Genomic DNA, 13,983 nt, shown 5'->3' on the forward strand with positions numbered 1-13,983 from the left:
ATCTCCTAAAATATATGTGATAAAGTGACAAATCCAGCCCATTTGTAGCCTCGCTTTTGGTAAACAAACAAATAACTCATAGAGTGCTGCTATAAAATCTTTGGATTTCTTTTAGGTATTTTAATGTTCTTCCTTTTAGCTAACATACCGTGTTTTCACAAAGTGAGTAACAGATGCATGTTTCAGTCTCAGCTCAGTGGAACAGTAAAGAGGAACCAGTGCGAACAAAGATCGACATCTGTATATGTTTAAGAATTCTATTACAGGAACACACTTCCTTCCTAAATCAGTCACTGTCACATTTCTGAGTAAGTTAGAGCAACTGTTGTGGGAAACTACAGTACAAAAAGCAGGGAAGTCAAATTGAATTGAGGAAGTAGAAATGCTTTAGAGACTACCATAAAGTGCACAAAAACTTTGTCTGTGTCTTGCCTGACAGACCTGACGCTAATGAAAGTGAGAGGGCTGATTTCTCTGGAACAAAGAATACAGTAAAGCTTTTGTTATTTAGTGACTCATCTGCAGATGCATTGATTTTACGCTCTCATAAACACGCTGAATTAAGAACCTGACACTTGCTGTTAAAAGGAACTTACTGCTTGATGCCGGCTTTCTTGTATAAGCACATAAACTGAAGTCTTACCTTTGGCAAGTCCTCAGTGTATCTATCCATTCTGGATAGATTGTCTTTCTTCTTTGATCCTAAATTTGGCATCATCATTTTTTAGCTATCACACAAAAATCCATGCAAACCGTGAAACAATGAATCTGCTCCTCTGTTGTAGCAAAGATGCAAATGATTATTGGTCTTTTTTTATGCCTCACAAATCTTAGACAGAGTTCTGCTTCTCTGACCGGGGAGAAGGAACATTGCTGGGATTTGTGTCACTTTCTATTACCGCCCTCTTTCAGCTCAGGTTGCACTTATAGGTAAAGAGCAGTGAGTGGTTCTACGACCACACCCACAGCAGCGCAGCTCTCTGCAAAACACTTTCTGTCAGTTTACATGTCTGCACTTGCAGGACAATGTGCCTTATCTGATGCTCACCCACTTTTATCCAGGAGAGAGCACTGTAGGAAGCCTGTAGCCCCTTCACAGTACCCATCATACCTCAATGCAATACAATAATACAATTTACATCTCTCATTTAATTTTTTTCCCTAATAGCATTGCTGAGACTTCTCATGGATCCCTACTCAGAATGTAATCGTCTACCCATATGAAATATGTCCACAGTATAGCATGTACAGGGGTATGAGAATAAGACATAATTTGAATGCACATATTTAAGGAAAATGCAGGTGAAGTCACCTGCAAACTCAAAAAGCAACAAAGTGCTATTGCAACGAAAATATTTCAGCACATTATCATCAAGTGTTTTCCCCTGATAAACTGGATTATAATTCTCATGCAGCCCCACAAAGGCAGACATTTTCAAGCTGCCAGACAAACCACGTAACAGATACAGAGGTTGTAATACCTTGATTTGACCTTTTTAGGCTGATTATTTTACCCCAAAGATGCTAGACTGGATAACTTCACAGAATGTAAGATGCAGAATCTACAAACAAAATGTGTTCTCTCAGCTTTCTTGTCCTTTTGAGCCGTGTTCTATATGCCATACATACATATGTATGATGAGGTGACAGCTAATGAGATCTGCTAAGTTAATGTTAGCAGGAGTTAACTGGGGTCGTTCTCTGTCATGGTTGGAGTTTATGTGAAATAACTAACTGTCATCTCATTAAAACTGAAAACAGCGGGGAAAATAGATTTCATATGTCGTATGGAAGTGAACCACGGTCCTGATTTATCAAAAGATTTATGAAGTAAAATCAAAATGTTTGAACATGTAGCCACAATTCATAGCTGTCTTAAAATACCAGTGCTACTGCAAAAAGGACACATCTGTACTCAAGGCTGGTTGTCATCTGTGCCCCCAAATCCCCAAGTTTCACTCTATGTCAGTTGGTTCAACATATTTTGGTTGAAGGAAAAGTTATTAGAAATTTGCATCAACACCAGTAGAATATGACATGTCGTATCATATCCATCTGGTCTGGGACTCTCTGTCAAACCTGTGTTTATATTGAGCTCATTGTTAAAGTGTTTTTTGTTCTGTGTGTGTAAATTAATTATTAATTCATCTGAGATCTGTAAGGCCAACAATTATTTTCATTATCAATACATCTGATAATCATATTCTTTAACAAATCATTAATTGTTTAGTGTGTAAATGTCAAATATCAGAAAAAGTTGTTTTTTTTCAACTATTATAGAAAACTATGAAAAGCAGGTACCAGTGATTTTTATCAAAATTGTTGCCAATTTCTTCATTGTCAATCAATGAACCAGCTTATCATTTCAGCATAAGAGTACTAGTTGGTTTCTGGGTTCCTGGGAAAATAATAATACTACCATGTATAGTGGGGGTTAACAGGCCCAACAACAACGTTTTTGCCCCGGGCCCCGTTGGAGGTTGATCCGGCCATCACCTTAATTCACCAATCTGAACGCTTCCTCTGTGTAGTAACAAGACGCCTCCCTGAAGGCTCCTTGTTGCCTGAGGCTGCTGATGAGTTTCTGCATTTCCCTCTTCAGGGTCACTGTTTATGTTCCCATAAATTGTTTGATTCACAAGCTGCATTCTCTGTTCAAAAAGAGGGAATCACCAGCATGAGGAAAGTCCCAGTGAAAGCATCAATGACAACTACGCACCAAAGGAATACAACCTCTCCTCCTCTTAGAAGAAATTGGATATGTTCTCAGTATAAAAGGCAACATACTGGTTTGTTTTTTTTAGTTTAAATGTATAACCACACTAAGTATAGATTCACCTTGTGTTTGTCTTCCAGTGATGTGGCCTCCAGTTCATAGTCTTTATGTCCTTTAAAGCAGATGGAGAACCTGGAACTGACATTATCACAGCTCTTCACAACGGAGAAGGGAAGTTAATGTTTGATGATACCTCTCTCTACGCTGCACATCACTTTCATCTTGAAGTCAATCCGAATGGTCATGACAGTGTTTTAATGAGAGTATTAGTGCATTAGTACAGTATATTCATTCAGCTGACAGTTTATTAGGTACACCTAGCTAAAACCAATATAATACCACAGCCCTGCAATAAATCCTCCTTTATGAAGGTTATAATGTTCACTCGTTGATCATCTGTAAGATCATTTTATCTGCTGTTTGTGGTACAAAACTGTCACTTCTATCACCTTTGCTTTCAGGTCATGCTCTTAATTTTTCAAAGCTTTTATTTGTGTGTCTTACTGTGGTTGTCTATTTTTTCTGCATTTATGTCTTTCTGTGTAATAACCTATATCTGTATTTTATACACTTCATGTGAGCCACCGAGAGGCTCATATTTTCAAGTCGAGTTAGGTCGAATTAAGGTCAAGAGGTCATAAGAAAATGTTCGCATAGAAACAGTTAAAAAAAAGAACCACCTCAGCAGAAATTGAATCTGACTGAATTAGCCAGTGTGTGAAAATTATATCATTCCTTTATAATGTGTTGGATTAAACACCATTTTTCTGGAAGTGAATATTGTTGTTGTGCTGGCCAGTTTAATAAGCACACATATAACAAACATATGTCAAACATGACATAACAACATCACCATATGAGGTGTCTTCTCTCATGTTGTCTGACTTATCTTGTCTGTGTCCACCAGTTATTCCTGTCCTTCCATGTTTTTTATGGACTGTGACACACTATACATGTGTTACACTCTATGAGAACTTTACTACTTTGTGCATATTTGTTGTGATGTTGACATCAATTTCAATCAAGACATGTCATTTTGTTCTATTCAGGTACCTTTTTAACATGTAGATAGATGAAAATGTGTCTTTTAGGGGGACTTAGACTCACTTCTTGCTGTTGATCCTGACAGATAAACTCATAAATTAAGCTTAAAACTAATAAGAGGTAGCAAGAATGGATACAGAAGATACAGAAAGAAAGTGACAATGGATAAACATGATGGGTCCTTACATAAAACATAGGCCTCATGTGCCATTTGTTCTGCTGTACTGTTCATTCTGTGTCTGAATTATTTGCCTGGAAATGAACAGGGAAGAGGAGCTGATCATCAGTGATGGCAAATATCACCACACTACACTGTCACACTGAGGGAATTCACCCTTAAAAGATGGACCAACAACCGCTTAGTCTGTCATTTTATTAATGAAGAAAAATTCAACAGAATTTCAGCAAAACTGTACTGAACTTTTTTATGACTGAAATTGGATTTGAACCGGTATTGAATTCTTAAAAATCATCGAAGGAAATAAAATAAGGTGATATTTTCTTTAGCGTATAAGTAGGAATACAATGGACTTCACATGTAGATTTATTATTCAAGACAAATGCCAAAATGAGTAGTAGAAAGTGATGAAAAATTTTAATTTCAACACTCCTCACTAGCTCTTAATGCGCTCCTCCATCATCCCTCCCTCCTGAATCCTGGTCAACCATGTAGTTTTCAGAGAGTTTCAAGAACACAGGACAAGGTAGGGGAGGGTCAGTACCAAAACAGAAATAGGCATGAAAATACAATTGCAAAAGAAGAAAAGTGTCAGAAATAACAGTTTATGCAGCAGGGATTACATGAAGTCTGCAAACTTGAGGTAACAATTCATTCATTCAATATTTAATGTAGACAAGAACATGCTGAGTATGAGCATATTAATGAAGATTCTACTAAATTTATTCAGGTAAAAAAAAACATAACGAGTCTAATAGGAGAAAGAAGTATAATGTTTATTCCACAAAGAGGCTTTATTTTGATAGGTTGCCGGGACAGAAAAGGACATTGAACGGAATTTCCAACGAGGAAACTGTCATGAGATTCAGTTTGTTTCGGCTGCAGCTGATACCTGATCCCGCCGTAACTGCACGAATAAACGCTCAAGGAAATCTGAACAGTGGCTTTAGTTTGACACAAAATGACTCACTGAATGGTCAGTACATTTACAGAGGGAGGCATATTACAGGTAATACGGCAACAGAGAAGCATCTTCACGAGCCGCTTGACCATGTGATGAAAACCCGCTTCATGAGAAGTTTAAGGGAATTCCCGCGATAAACTGGTGGAGTTTCAGCATCTACCACAGAATGTGAGGTGTGGTCGAGCACAATGAAAACAATACATGTCATTCAGTGATGAGATACCTAAGAACTGCTTCAGTTTGTTAACAACACACTTATAGACTTTATCTTTTTTTTTTTTTTCTTTTCTGTGAAAACATAAAATACACATGTAATAGTAGCCTAATTAAAGCATCGACTTATTAACCTTTTAAAACGCAACGAGGTCTTTGAGGAAACATTTACTCAAGTACTGTACTTCACTACATTTTTGATGTAGGGCAATTACACTTATTATTACTAATATTTGTATTTGTGCTACTTCCTACTTATGCTTTGTAAATGAAGGTATTGCACTTTTTTTTTTTTTTTACTGCATTAGCCCCTATAGCATATTCATGCAGCTAGTTTGCACATTGGAAATACACATTTATTACATTTATTAAATACAAGGCATTGAAATTAAAGGTAATTAAAATGAGCTGCACCTGAGCCGGCTACAGCAGGAAAGAGCTGCTTACACATCGCAGCATCGGTAATAATAATTCAATGATATATTATATTGAATTGTATCACTGAAACGGGCCATTCTCCTCCATTAGTAATACTTTTACTTGTGATATTTTGCAAACATTTAGGTAGAAACAATCCAAGACTTTGACTTATAATGGAGCATTTCCACACAGTGATTTTTGTTGTAGTGAATATTATTGGCACTGAGAGCCTATGTAGGATAATGTAGTGTTACATCTGACATATACATACATATGACAAGTTCAAGGTGGAGCTGCGAATTTACAGGAAATGGTCAAAAAAAAAAAAAAAAATCACGTGGGAAATACCCCGCTCCCAGCTCCTCCCTTAAAGACAGAGGACTGCAACAGAAACCGAGTCAGACTGTCTGAGACCCAGCGAGCAACAACCTGCTGCGACTTCCAACAAAAATCACTAAGATGCGTCTGTTGCTGGGGATGATGATTTGCGCTTCTATGGTGAGCAAGCTGATCAATGCATTTCGCTGTAGAAAAGGATAGATTTGGATCTGTGACCGCTGTATGTAGCTCAGGTTATACCGCTCTTGTGTTATTGTATCATTTAGTTCATGTCAAAGTTGATTCTGTGCGTCCTTTGCTCAGATGTGTAGTTTTATCAGCATCAGAAGGTCGAAAATGCGCAGTTTCAGGGTTTTACCAGATGCACACGTCTCTTCAAGTTACTTTCACTTTCGGTTCCTTGCGCCAGTGTCAGAGCCAAAGGTTGTGGAGAAAAATATTCGACTTTTTCTGAATACGTAAGGTTACAATATAACAAATACCTGTAAAACTATCAGAGAAAGGAGGAGATGCGGCTGCTGTCTCTGAATTCACCAGTTAGATAAATGTTTGGGACTTTCCGCCACACCCCTCGCACACAGCCTGGTCTGAGGAAATGAGCCAACTGCCATTACAGAAACCCCCATCATTACTGTAAAAGCCACCAGGCGTTACCATAGCCACACAGTTACAGTACTGTCATGTTTTCTTGTTTTGCAGGGGATGACTGCTGCTCAGCCCCATTGTGACCCTCTAACTCAATATGTGCAGGAGGGCCAGTGCTGCAAAAGTTGTAGTCCAGGTACGTCCGGTCAATTCCTCTGCTGACTTTGTTGCATAATGAAAAAAAGTATGTTTATGATCATGTTATTTCTATTATCACCCCTGATAGGTTGGATTGCATAGACACAGACACTCTTCCAGGGCACTGTGGCACATATTTGTTGAGGGGTTGCATCTCATTTACTTACTATGAAAACTGCAGAAAATGGGCCCCTTAAAGACAAAAATGTGAACAATAACTTCTAATTAAACATAAAATATACAGTATATAGAAGACAAAAGGGATTCTCAAACAGCATCATCATTGGTACTAACAAACATTTAGTTTTGCTTTCAGTTTGCTTCCTGCTTTTCCTTCATTTGATACTCTTTCACTTTTGTCCATCATTTGTCCTCAGCACTTTAAAGGAACAGTATGAAAGAAATACACTTATTTGCTCTGTGGCCGATAGTTAGATGAAAAGATTGATACCACTCAATATGAAGCTACAGCCAAGAAGAGCAGAAACAATGAGTCGATTAAGTGATTAATCAAGCATCAGATAAAACAATTTTCAACTAGATTGATAATTAGTTAATCGTTTCAATCATTTTTCAAGCAAAGAAAAATAATGTCATGAAAAATATCTCAAACATTCTCTGGCTACAGCTTCTCAGATGAGAGGATTTGCTCCTTTTCACTGTTTATATCATCGAGAACTGAATATCTGCTTGTTGGACATCTGTTTGAAATTTGTAATGGCCATGTTTTCATTATTTTTGACACAAACTAATCTATTAATCCATTCATCCAAAAAAGAAAAATTGGCAGATTAAATAGTTTTTTGTGTGCAACTTAAACAAACCAAACATAATGTGCTAATTAATGAACTTAAGAGATGCTGTAGGGCAGAGTTTGTTACCTATGGGCAGAACCAGGCCAGCTGTTCTGCTCTGGCTGTAGCTTTGAATTCATGAGACAGATGTGAGACTGGAATCAGTCCTTTCATTTGACAAGAAAGACAACTCGGCAAGAATGTGCTGTCTCCAAAATGTTAAACTATTCCTTTCAATCACATGCTCCCATATTCTATGTACAGTATTATGCAGAGTTAGGTATATTTTAAAATGTATTATCATTATGTTTTTCAGGCAACCACATGTTGAGCAGCAGCTCTTGTCAGGAACCTCAATGCAAAGAATGTGGGGAGAATGAATATCAAGATAAATACACAACTGACAGAACATGTCAACGTCAGCCGTACTGTGACGCAAGTAAGACCTTGTGACAAATTACACATTGAGAGATTTTTGGTTAATGTAGCACAACTCAAACAACTCGTGTCCTTTCTCCTTTCAGATAAAAACTTTCAGGCCGCTACCAATGATAACAAGAAGAAACGAATCACCTGCATGTGTAAGGTGGGATTCCACTGCTCCAGTGATGCCTGTATAACCTGTGTGCCGCACACCACCTGTAAACCAGGACACGGGGCTCTGTCCAAAGGTACGGCACATCTTTCTTATGCAGGGATTATTTTACACTTAATATCAGGAGTGATCAGATTTGGTTTTGCAATGTGAATAATATTTTCTGGCTATCAATCTTGGCTTTCAGGAAATCAGACGCATGACACAGTGTGTCAGAAATGTCCCGAAGGATCATTTTCCAACGAGGACTCATGGAGCAGTGACTGTAAGAAATGGACAGAGTAAGTATAAGAACTCCAATACATTTACATATGAAATGAGATAACAGAGCTCCAAAAAACATACCAAAACTATGGCCTCAGTTTAACTTTTATTTTGGTGGTCCAATGCATTTCAACAGAAAAACAGGTGCAAAGTCAACAGGTTGAATTGTACACAACTATCTTGGTTGCTGGAGACATGCGAGATGCACAAACAAAAGATGAAAATAAAGAACATGGTCGATCATTCCATTTCAGATCAGTCATAAAGTTGTTGTGTACACAGTCTTCCATTCCACTTTTATCATCTGGCTGTCTGGGGGCCCATAAGAGAAAGTTGACAGCAGACCCGTCAGACCACATCCATCTTCCTTCCTTCTGTGTGTCACTGAGTCCGATCCAGGAGTCTTGCCTAGTGGAACTAAAGTTCTTGATCACGGCTTTGACAAAATTATCTTCATCCAGACTGTGGATAGACACCAGGTTGGCTTCCTCTGACACACAGTGGAGCTCTGCATCAGCCCAGGTCATTGGTGTGGCCATGTACTTGTAGCAGCGGCCGTTAAAGCTGAACCAGGACATGGTGCAATTTCCTTGCTGTAGCTTCACATCATGTTCATCTGAAGGATTCTCCGCACCCAGAGCCAGACCAAATAATAGGAAGAGCAAGATCATGTTGGTGTCTCTCTGTTAAAAGAGCAGGACGTTGTATCGGTGTGTTGGTTGGAGATGATCTGCACCGTTAAGTGGGATTGACACCCTGAAGGACTGTGTTCTTTTATATGTTTTGGAGAGGGTGTCTTCACTGTTGTTGTGATATCATTGGCCAGATGCACTTGGCGAAGACTTTGATTTGTACATAACCACACAGTATCTTGGCACAAGCCAAAATAACACTCGCTCACCTCCAGATGTCACATATAAACTATAATTTATTCATTTTCAGGTAAATAAAAACAACACACCAAACACAGGTAGAAATTTACACATCAGCTGTAACATGACTATTTTTTTTTTTTTTTTTACAGTCATGACAATGGCTGATAAAACACTAAGTACAGCCTTCTGTTGGCTTCCCCTTGATTTAAGATTTGACACCAGAGGAAAGAGACGGGCATCATCACACTGACTTGCTTGTCCGCTGCACTCATGTGGCCACAAAGCATAACAAGTGCTTTTATGTTCCAGCATTGCAACTTCAAACCACTTCTTATGTGCACTTCCACTATTTCATTTACTTATTTATTTTGAATAATCTTTGCCACAGCTGGCTGTTCACTGTTGGACTGTGGAACCTTCAGGGGAGCAGTTTGATTTTCTATATAAATATTTGTTTATTGCATCAAAACAGACATTTTTGCATAATCAAAGAAAAACAGACCTGAATTAAACAGAAAGAAAGAAAGAAAGAAAGTTTGTATTCCGTTTGTACCAGGTCAATAGTCATTTCACCTGGGTGTGAATGCTCATTGTGCCCTTTTCCATTGCCGACAATAGTTTGATATTAGCGGTTCTTAGCAGGTTTTTTGACCAGTGGAAAAGGGGCTTTAGTTCACTGGGCATAAGAGGCCCATAGATCCATAAAACTGTTATCATTTCTTTTTATTATTGAATTTAGCTTTTCAGTGGAAAAACCTCTAAGAAACTCTTGAGTCCAGTGTGTTACAGAGGATTTTCATGGATCCAGTTAAATAGTGCACATTTTAGGCTTTAAAATTGTTCTAACATACAGCGATACATGGGCCAATACTCCAAAAGCAATGCATGTATGATGCATTTACACTAAATAACCAAAGAGATATACTGGGTTAACTATATTTCAGTGTTCTCTATGGAATTTCCTAAATAGTAGGCTGTATTTTTGAGTTTATCACAAAGAAAAAGAGAATGGCTCAATTACATGCTTCTCAAACAGCTTCATCATGAGCATGTTGAAGGTCCTCTTCCCATCTCGGAAAGAATCTTGCAGAAACAGCTGAAAGGCCATTTTGTTATTATATGCTTCAGAGAGGATGTTTGAGCTGTAGCTGTGATTGGTCATCACACAAATGCACTTTGACCAAGTGAATATTTGCGCCAAATTTGAAGAAGTTTCGTCAAGGCGTTACTGAGTCCAAGAGAATGGGATGGACAACCCGAAAACAATATGCCTTCAGCTCTTTGCTGTCGCCTGCGCAGAGGCATAAAACAACATCAGCTCCCCTGGAGATGTCACATACAACCTATAACTTATTCATTTTCAGTAACATTTTTGATTTAGTAAAACGCAGCTTTAGAAAAGATGTGGCCTCAGATGTTCAAAGGTTGAGGGGAGACGAATTGTTTTGTGGTTGACTTTAAGAAAGACAACAGGTGTTAGTCTCCGTACAGGCCATGAGGGGTCACTAAATGGTTTGATCACCACCATACGTTGGTTTGGCTTAAATGTGTTGCTAATCTGTGCGAACCAAAATTATGTATCACATTCTTACTAAATTTAAAGCCTAAGTGCTTTTTTCTGTCATTTATTTGCATAAGAAACCAGGAATTGTCCTTTAACACTGTTTTTTTTTGTGTTTGTTTTTGTAGATGTAAGAATGGACAACAAAAGGGGACAGACATATCTGACAACATCTGTGGTAAGCTGTGTGTGGGAAGATAAATTATGGATGTTTTTCTCACTTTTAGCTCATCTGCAGCTGTGTGGTTAGAGGTGTTTGTCTTCCTCAAAACGAAACTGTCGAGATGATGAGACACTACATCTCATAAATCTATGTTGGTCTGTGGTTTTTAAGTGTGGCATTCACAGCTTTCACCTACACGGAATTTACACTACACTTGTGTTAAAACTGCATAATGATTTAATGGCGAAAGAGTCTTTTTTTTTTTAGCATTAAAACATAGGTGTGGACTGAAAATCCTCTACTTTCTATCCGCTAATTTCTCCACACCTTCTTATTTTGTGCTTCCTCTGCTAAAATGCAAATACATGACAGATGCTACATTTCCTGTTTTGCATGATGTGCTGTTGTGCATTTGTTAAGAGTTCTGTATTATTCTAAATAAATACCCATATTCTCAAATGATGTTATTATCATTTATTTTTGGAGATTATGAACTGTGAATGTTGCTCGACACTACTGGAAGGATCGAATATGTGGCTAATCTTTTTCTCTCTTGTTATTTTCTAGCAGTGGAAACTTCACGGCAGCATATAGTTGTGGGTGCGATTGTGGCTGGTGTGATACTAATTTTAGTCGGTGTAATTTTTGGATGCACAGGTAAGCTGCCCTGTAAATGCTGTCTTTTAAATGATGTCTAATGAGTTACAGTTTCAGTGATCTACTTCAGGCACTCATGTTCTCTGTCTTTTCTCTCCTTTTGTGTTGGGTAAACCAGGAGATGCAAGAAGAAAGGTGAAGGTAAATGTGATTTTCTTTCTTGCTTTGTTGACTCATGAATAATAAATCGCTTCCTTGCAAAGTTAGATGAGAAGATTGACACCACTTTTATATCTGTATGCTAAATATGATGCTACAACCATTCGGGTGGTTAGCTTAGCTTAGCATAAAGACTAGAAACAGAGGGACACAGCTAACCTGGCTCTGTCCAAATGTAACAAAATCTGCATGGCAGCACCTCTTAAGCTCACTAATTAACATGTTTTATCTCCTTTATGTATTCAGCACAAATACTTAACTGTTGCTCTTTATGCTAAGCAAAGCTAATCAAAGCCTGGCTCTAGCTTCATATTTTGCATATAGACATGAGATTTATCTCGATCTTCCCATCAAACTCTTTGCAAGAAAGCAAATAAGCATATCTCCCAAAATGTTGGAGTTGTATTGAGTGTATTTCTTGAATGTAGATTTTAATTTATTGATATTTACTATTATTTTTCTCTTTCAGGGCTGTGTTGAATCATGTCATGGAGAAAGATGGGAGATACCGAGAGAAACCAGAGTACCAGTGACCCCAGATGATGATACTGATAAAGAGCCCATGTTTCCTGTGCGGCAGCTCTCACAAGAGGAAAGTAGTACGAGGACACCAGAGGAAAACCTGGATGAACTGAGCGCGGAGGGGTCCATGGCTCCTAACCGCACCGAAAATGGAAACTATGTGGGGCAGGAGATGGGGAAAACAGAAACCCTCTCCCGACAGGAATCACAAACAGAACCACTCCATCGACAGCTATCACAAACACAGACATTTACAGACTGAAAATGGCCTAATATCAATTCCACCATTCATACCGCTTATCCTAATAAGGTAGTGAGTGGGACTAATCCCAGCTGACTTTGGGCAAGGGAAGGTTACACCCTGGGCAGGTCGCCAGTCCATCACAGGATGGCCTAAACTCCTCATTGTGAATAGTATGTAATTATTAATGTCAGCTGTTGTGTCTCATATTTCACTTGTACATAATTCACCCAACCCAAAGATGTATATAAGTGTTAACAAGAAGCGTAAATCATGCTGAAACAATGTTGTTGTAGTGTAACAGTAATTGAAGAGTGAGGCGTAGTATATGACTTAAATGTATTAGCTTGGTGCTGACAGCATTTTGTAAGTTGTGGGCTTTTTTCAGCGTGTTCGTATTGCATTTTAATGTAGTGAACAACTTAATGTACATTGTGTACACATGACTTCTGTTCATATTTGGGCATGATACAAAAGTGTGTAACTGCTGTAATTTTGTAGCATGTAATTTAAAATCTTTTGCATTAAAATTTATTAGATTTTTTAAATGCTGTGTGTCAATGTATCCGTCTAAAGCAGAGGGATTCACAGTCTGACATCTCAGATGAGGTCGTAGATGTACCCATAAAGTTCTGGTGGATGTAAGCAGGAAGTAAAATGTTTCTCAGTGAGCTAGGGCTAAAGCTTGAGCCAAAGATACCACCGGTGCCCCGCGGGCACGAGCACCCACGGAAAAGGCCGAGCAGAGACTATAAGCTGCTGTGATTTGTTGTGCTGTGAGCGGAGCAGCTGAGGGGCTCTGGCTGCCAGGCCCCGATGATCCAATCAAGCGTTTAACACACTCCACCTGACCCGGCACGCGCTGCGCGTGCGGGCTGGAGACTTGCTTTCACAAAGAGACTTCACTTCAACAAAGTGGACAAATTTGTGATCAAAAAACCAAAAAAAAAAAAACACCAAGTGAAACTACTAACAACAGTATCGAAGACAACGACCACCGCAGGAAAAGAAGGGATTGACTTTTCAAGCTAGCTGGAAAATAAAAATCCCTTGGAAAGTCTGACACCACAAAAACATAAGGTATATTGTGAGGCTTGTACCACAGCTGAAGATATGAATGTCCCGCTTCCATCAAGAACACACAAGAATGTATCACGGAATAGGAACCTGGACGTAATCACAGATGAATTCATAAAACGCACGGATGAAAGGAGTAACACTTTCCTGTGAGTAAAAACTAATCAAAGTTTTAATATTTAGCAGCTGTGTGGGTCTATGTGTTGATGGTTAATTGCCGGTACCTTTCTGTGTGTGACGCTTAACATTACTTATCTTGCATTTCATGTTTTGTTATCGTTGGTGGAACCTGTCGTGTCCAATCCCTCCGTGTGTGTGTTTGACAGTCGTTGCTGTTGATTTCCGGTGGTGAAACGCA

At 38.7% G+C, this 13,983-nt stretch overlaps 3 protein-coding genes across 3 annotated transcripts in view; 1 reads left to right on the forward strand and 2 right to left on the reverse strand.

Annotated features, from left to right (window-relative positions):
- LOC130175101 (uncharacterized) overlaps window positions 1–901 on the reverse strand; it is a 36,148-nt gene extending 35,247 nt beyond the window's left edge. Inside the window, exon 1 of the mRNA XM_056385396.1 lies at window positions 644–901. Coding sequence (XP_056241371.1) covers window positions 644–721 — 78 coding nt within the window. The 5' untranslated portion in view covers window positions 722–901. The remainder of the gene's footprint in view (window positions 1–643) is intronic.
- A 5,038-nt stretch (window positions 902–5,939) lies between these two features.
- On the forward strand, window positions 5,940–13,096 carry cd40 (CD40 molecule, TNF receptor superfamily member 5). The gene is made up of 9 exons (XM_056385190.1): window positions 5,940–6,093; window positions 6,634–6,715; window positions 7,828–7,950; window positions 8,036–8,182; window positions 8,294–8,387; window positions 10,935–10,984; window positions 11,537–11,626; window positions 11,745–11,767; window positions 12,255–13,096. The coding sequence occupies exons 1-9, from the start codon at window positions 6,055–6,057 to the stop codon at window positions 12,567–12,569; spliced, it is 963 nt and encodes a 320-aa protein (XP_056241165.1). The 5' UTR covers window positions 5,940–6,054; the 3' UTR covers window positions 12,570–13,096.
- LOC130174937 (lactose-binding lectin l-2-like) lies at window positions 8,464–9,127 on the reverse strand. Its single transcript, XM_056385191.1, has one exon. The coding sequence runs from the start codon at window positions 9,039–9,041 to the stop codon at window positions 8,523–8,525; it is 519 nt and encodes a 172-aa protein (XP_056241166.1). The 5' UTR covers window positions 9,042–9,127; the 3' UTR covers window positions 8,464–8,522.
- Window positions 13,097–13,983: the final 887 nt, after the last annotated feature.

This window comes from Seriola aureovittata, chromosome 9 (assembly GCF_021018895.1).
Source record: "Seriola aureovittata isolate HTS-2021-v1 ecotype China chromosome 9, ASM2101889v1, whole genome shotgun sequence".
NCBI classification, from domain to species: Eukaryota; Metazoa; Chordata; class Actinopteri; order Carangiformes; family Carangidae; genus Seriola; species Seriola aureovittata.

Excerpts from the sequence above, each read along its gene's own strand:
- cd40 (XM_056385190.1), top strand. The coding sequence starts at position 6,055 with ATGCGTCTGTTGCTGGGGATGATGATTTGCGCTTCTATG. Across the intron at positions 6,094-6,633 it reads TGATGATTTGCGCTTCTATG|GGGATGACTGCTGCTCAGCC; the intron begins GTGAGCAAGCTG and ends CTTGTTTTGCAG. Across the intron at positions 11,768-12,254 it reads ATGCAAGAAGAAAGGTGAAG|GGCTGTGTTGAATCATGTCA; the intron begins GTAAATGTGATT and ends TTTCTCTTTCAG.
- LOC130174937 (XM_056385191.1), bottom strand. The coding sequence starts at position 9,041 with ATGATCTTGCTCTTCCTATTATTTGGTCTGGCTCTGGGTGCGGAGAAT.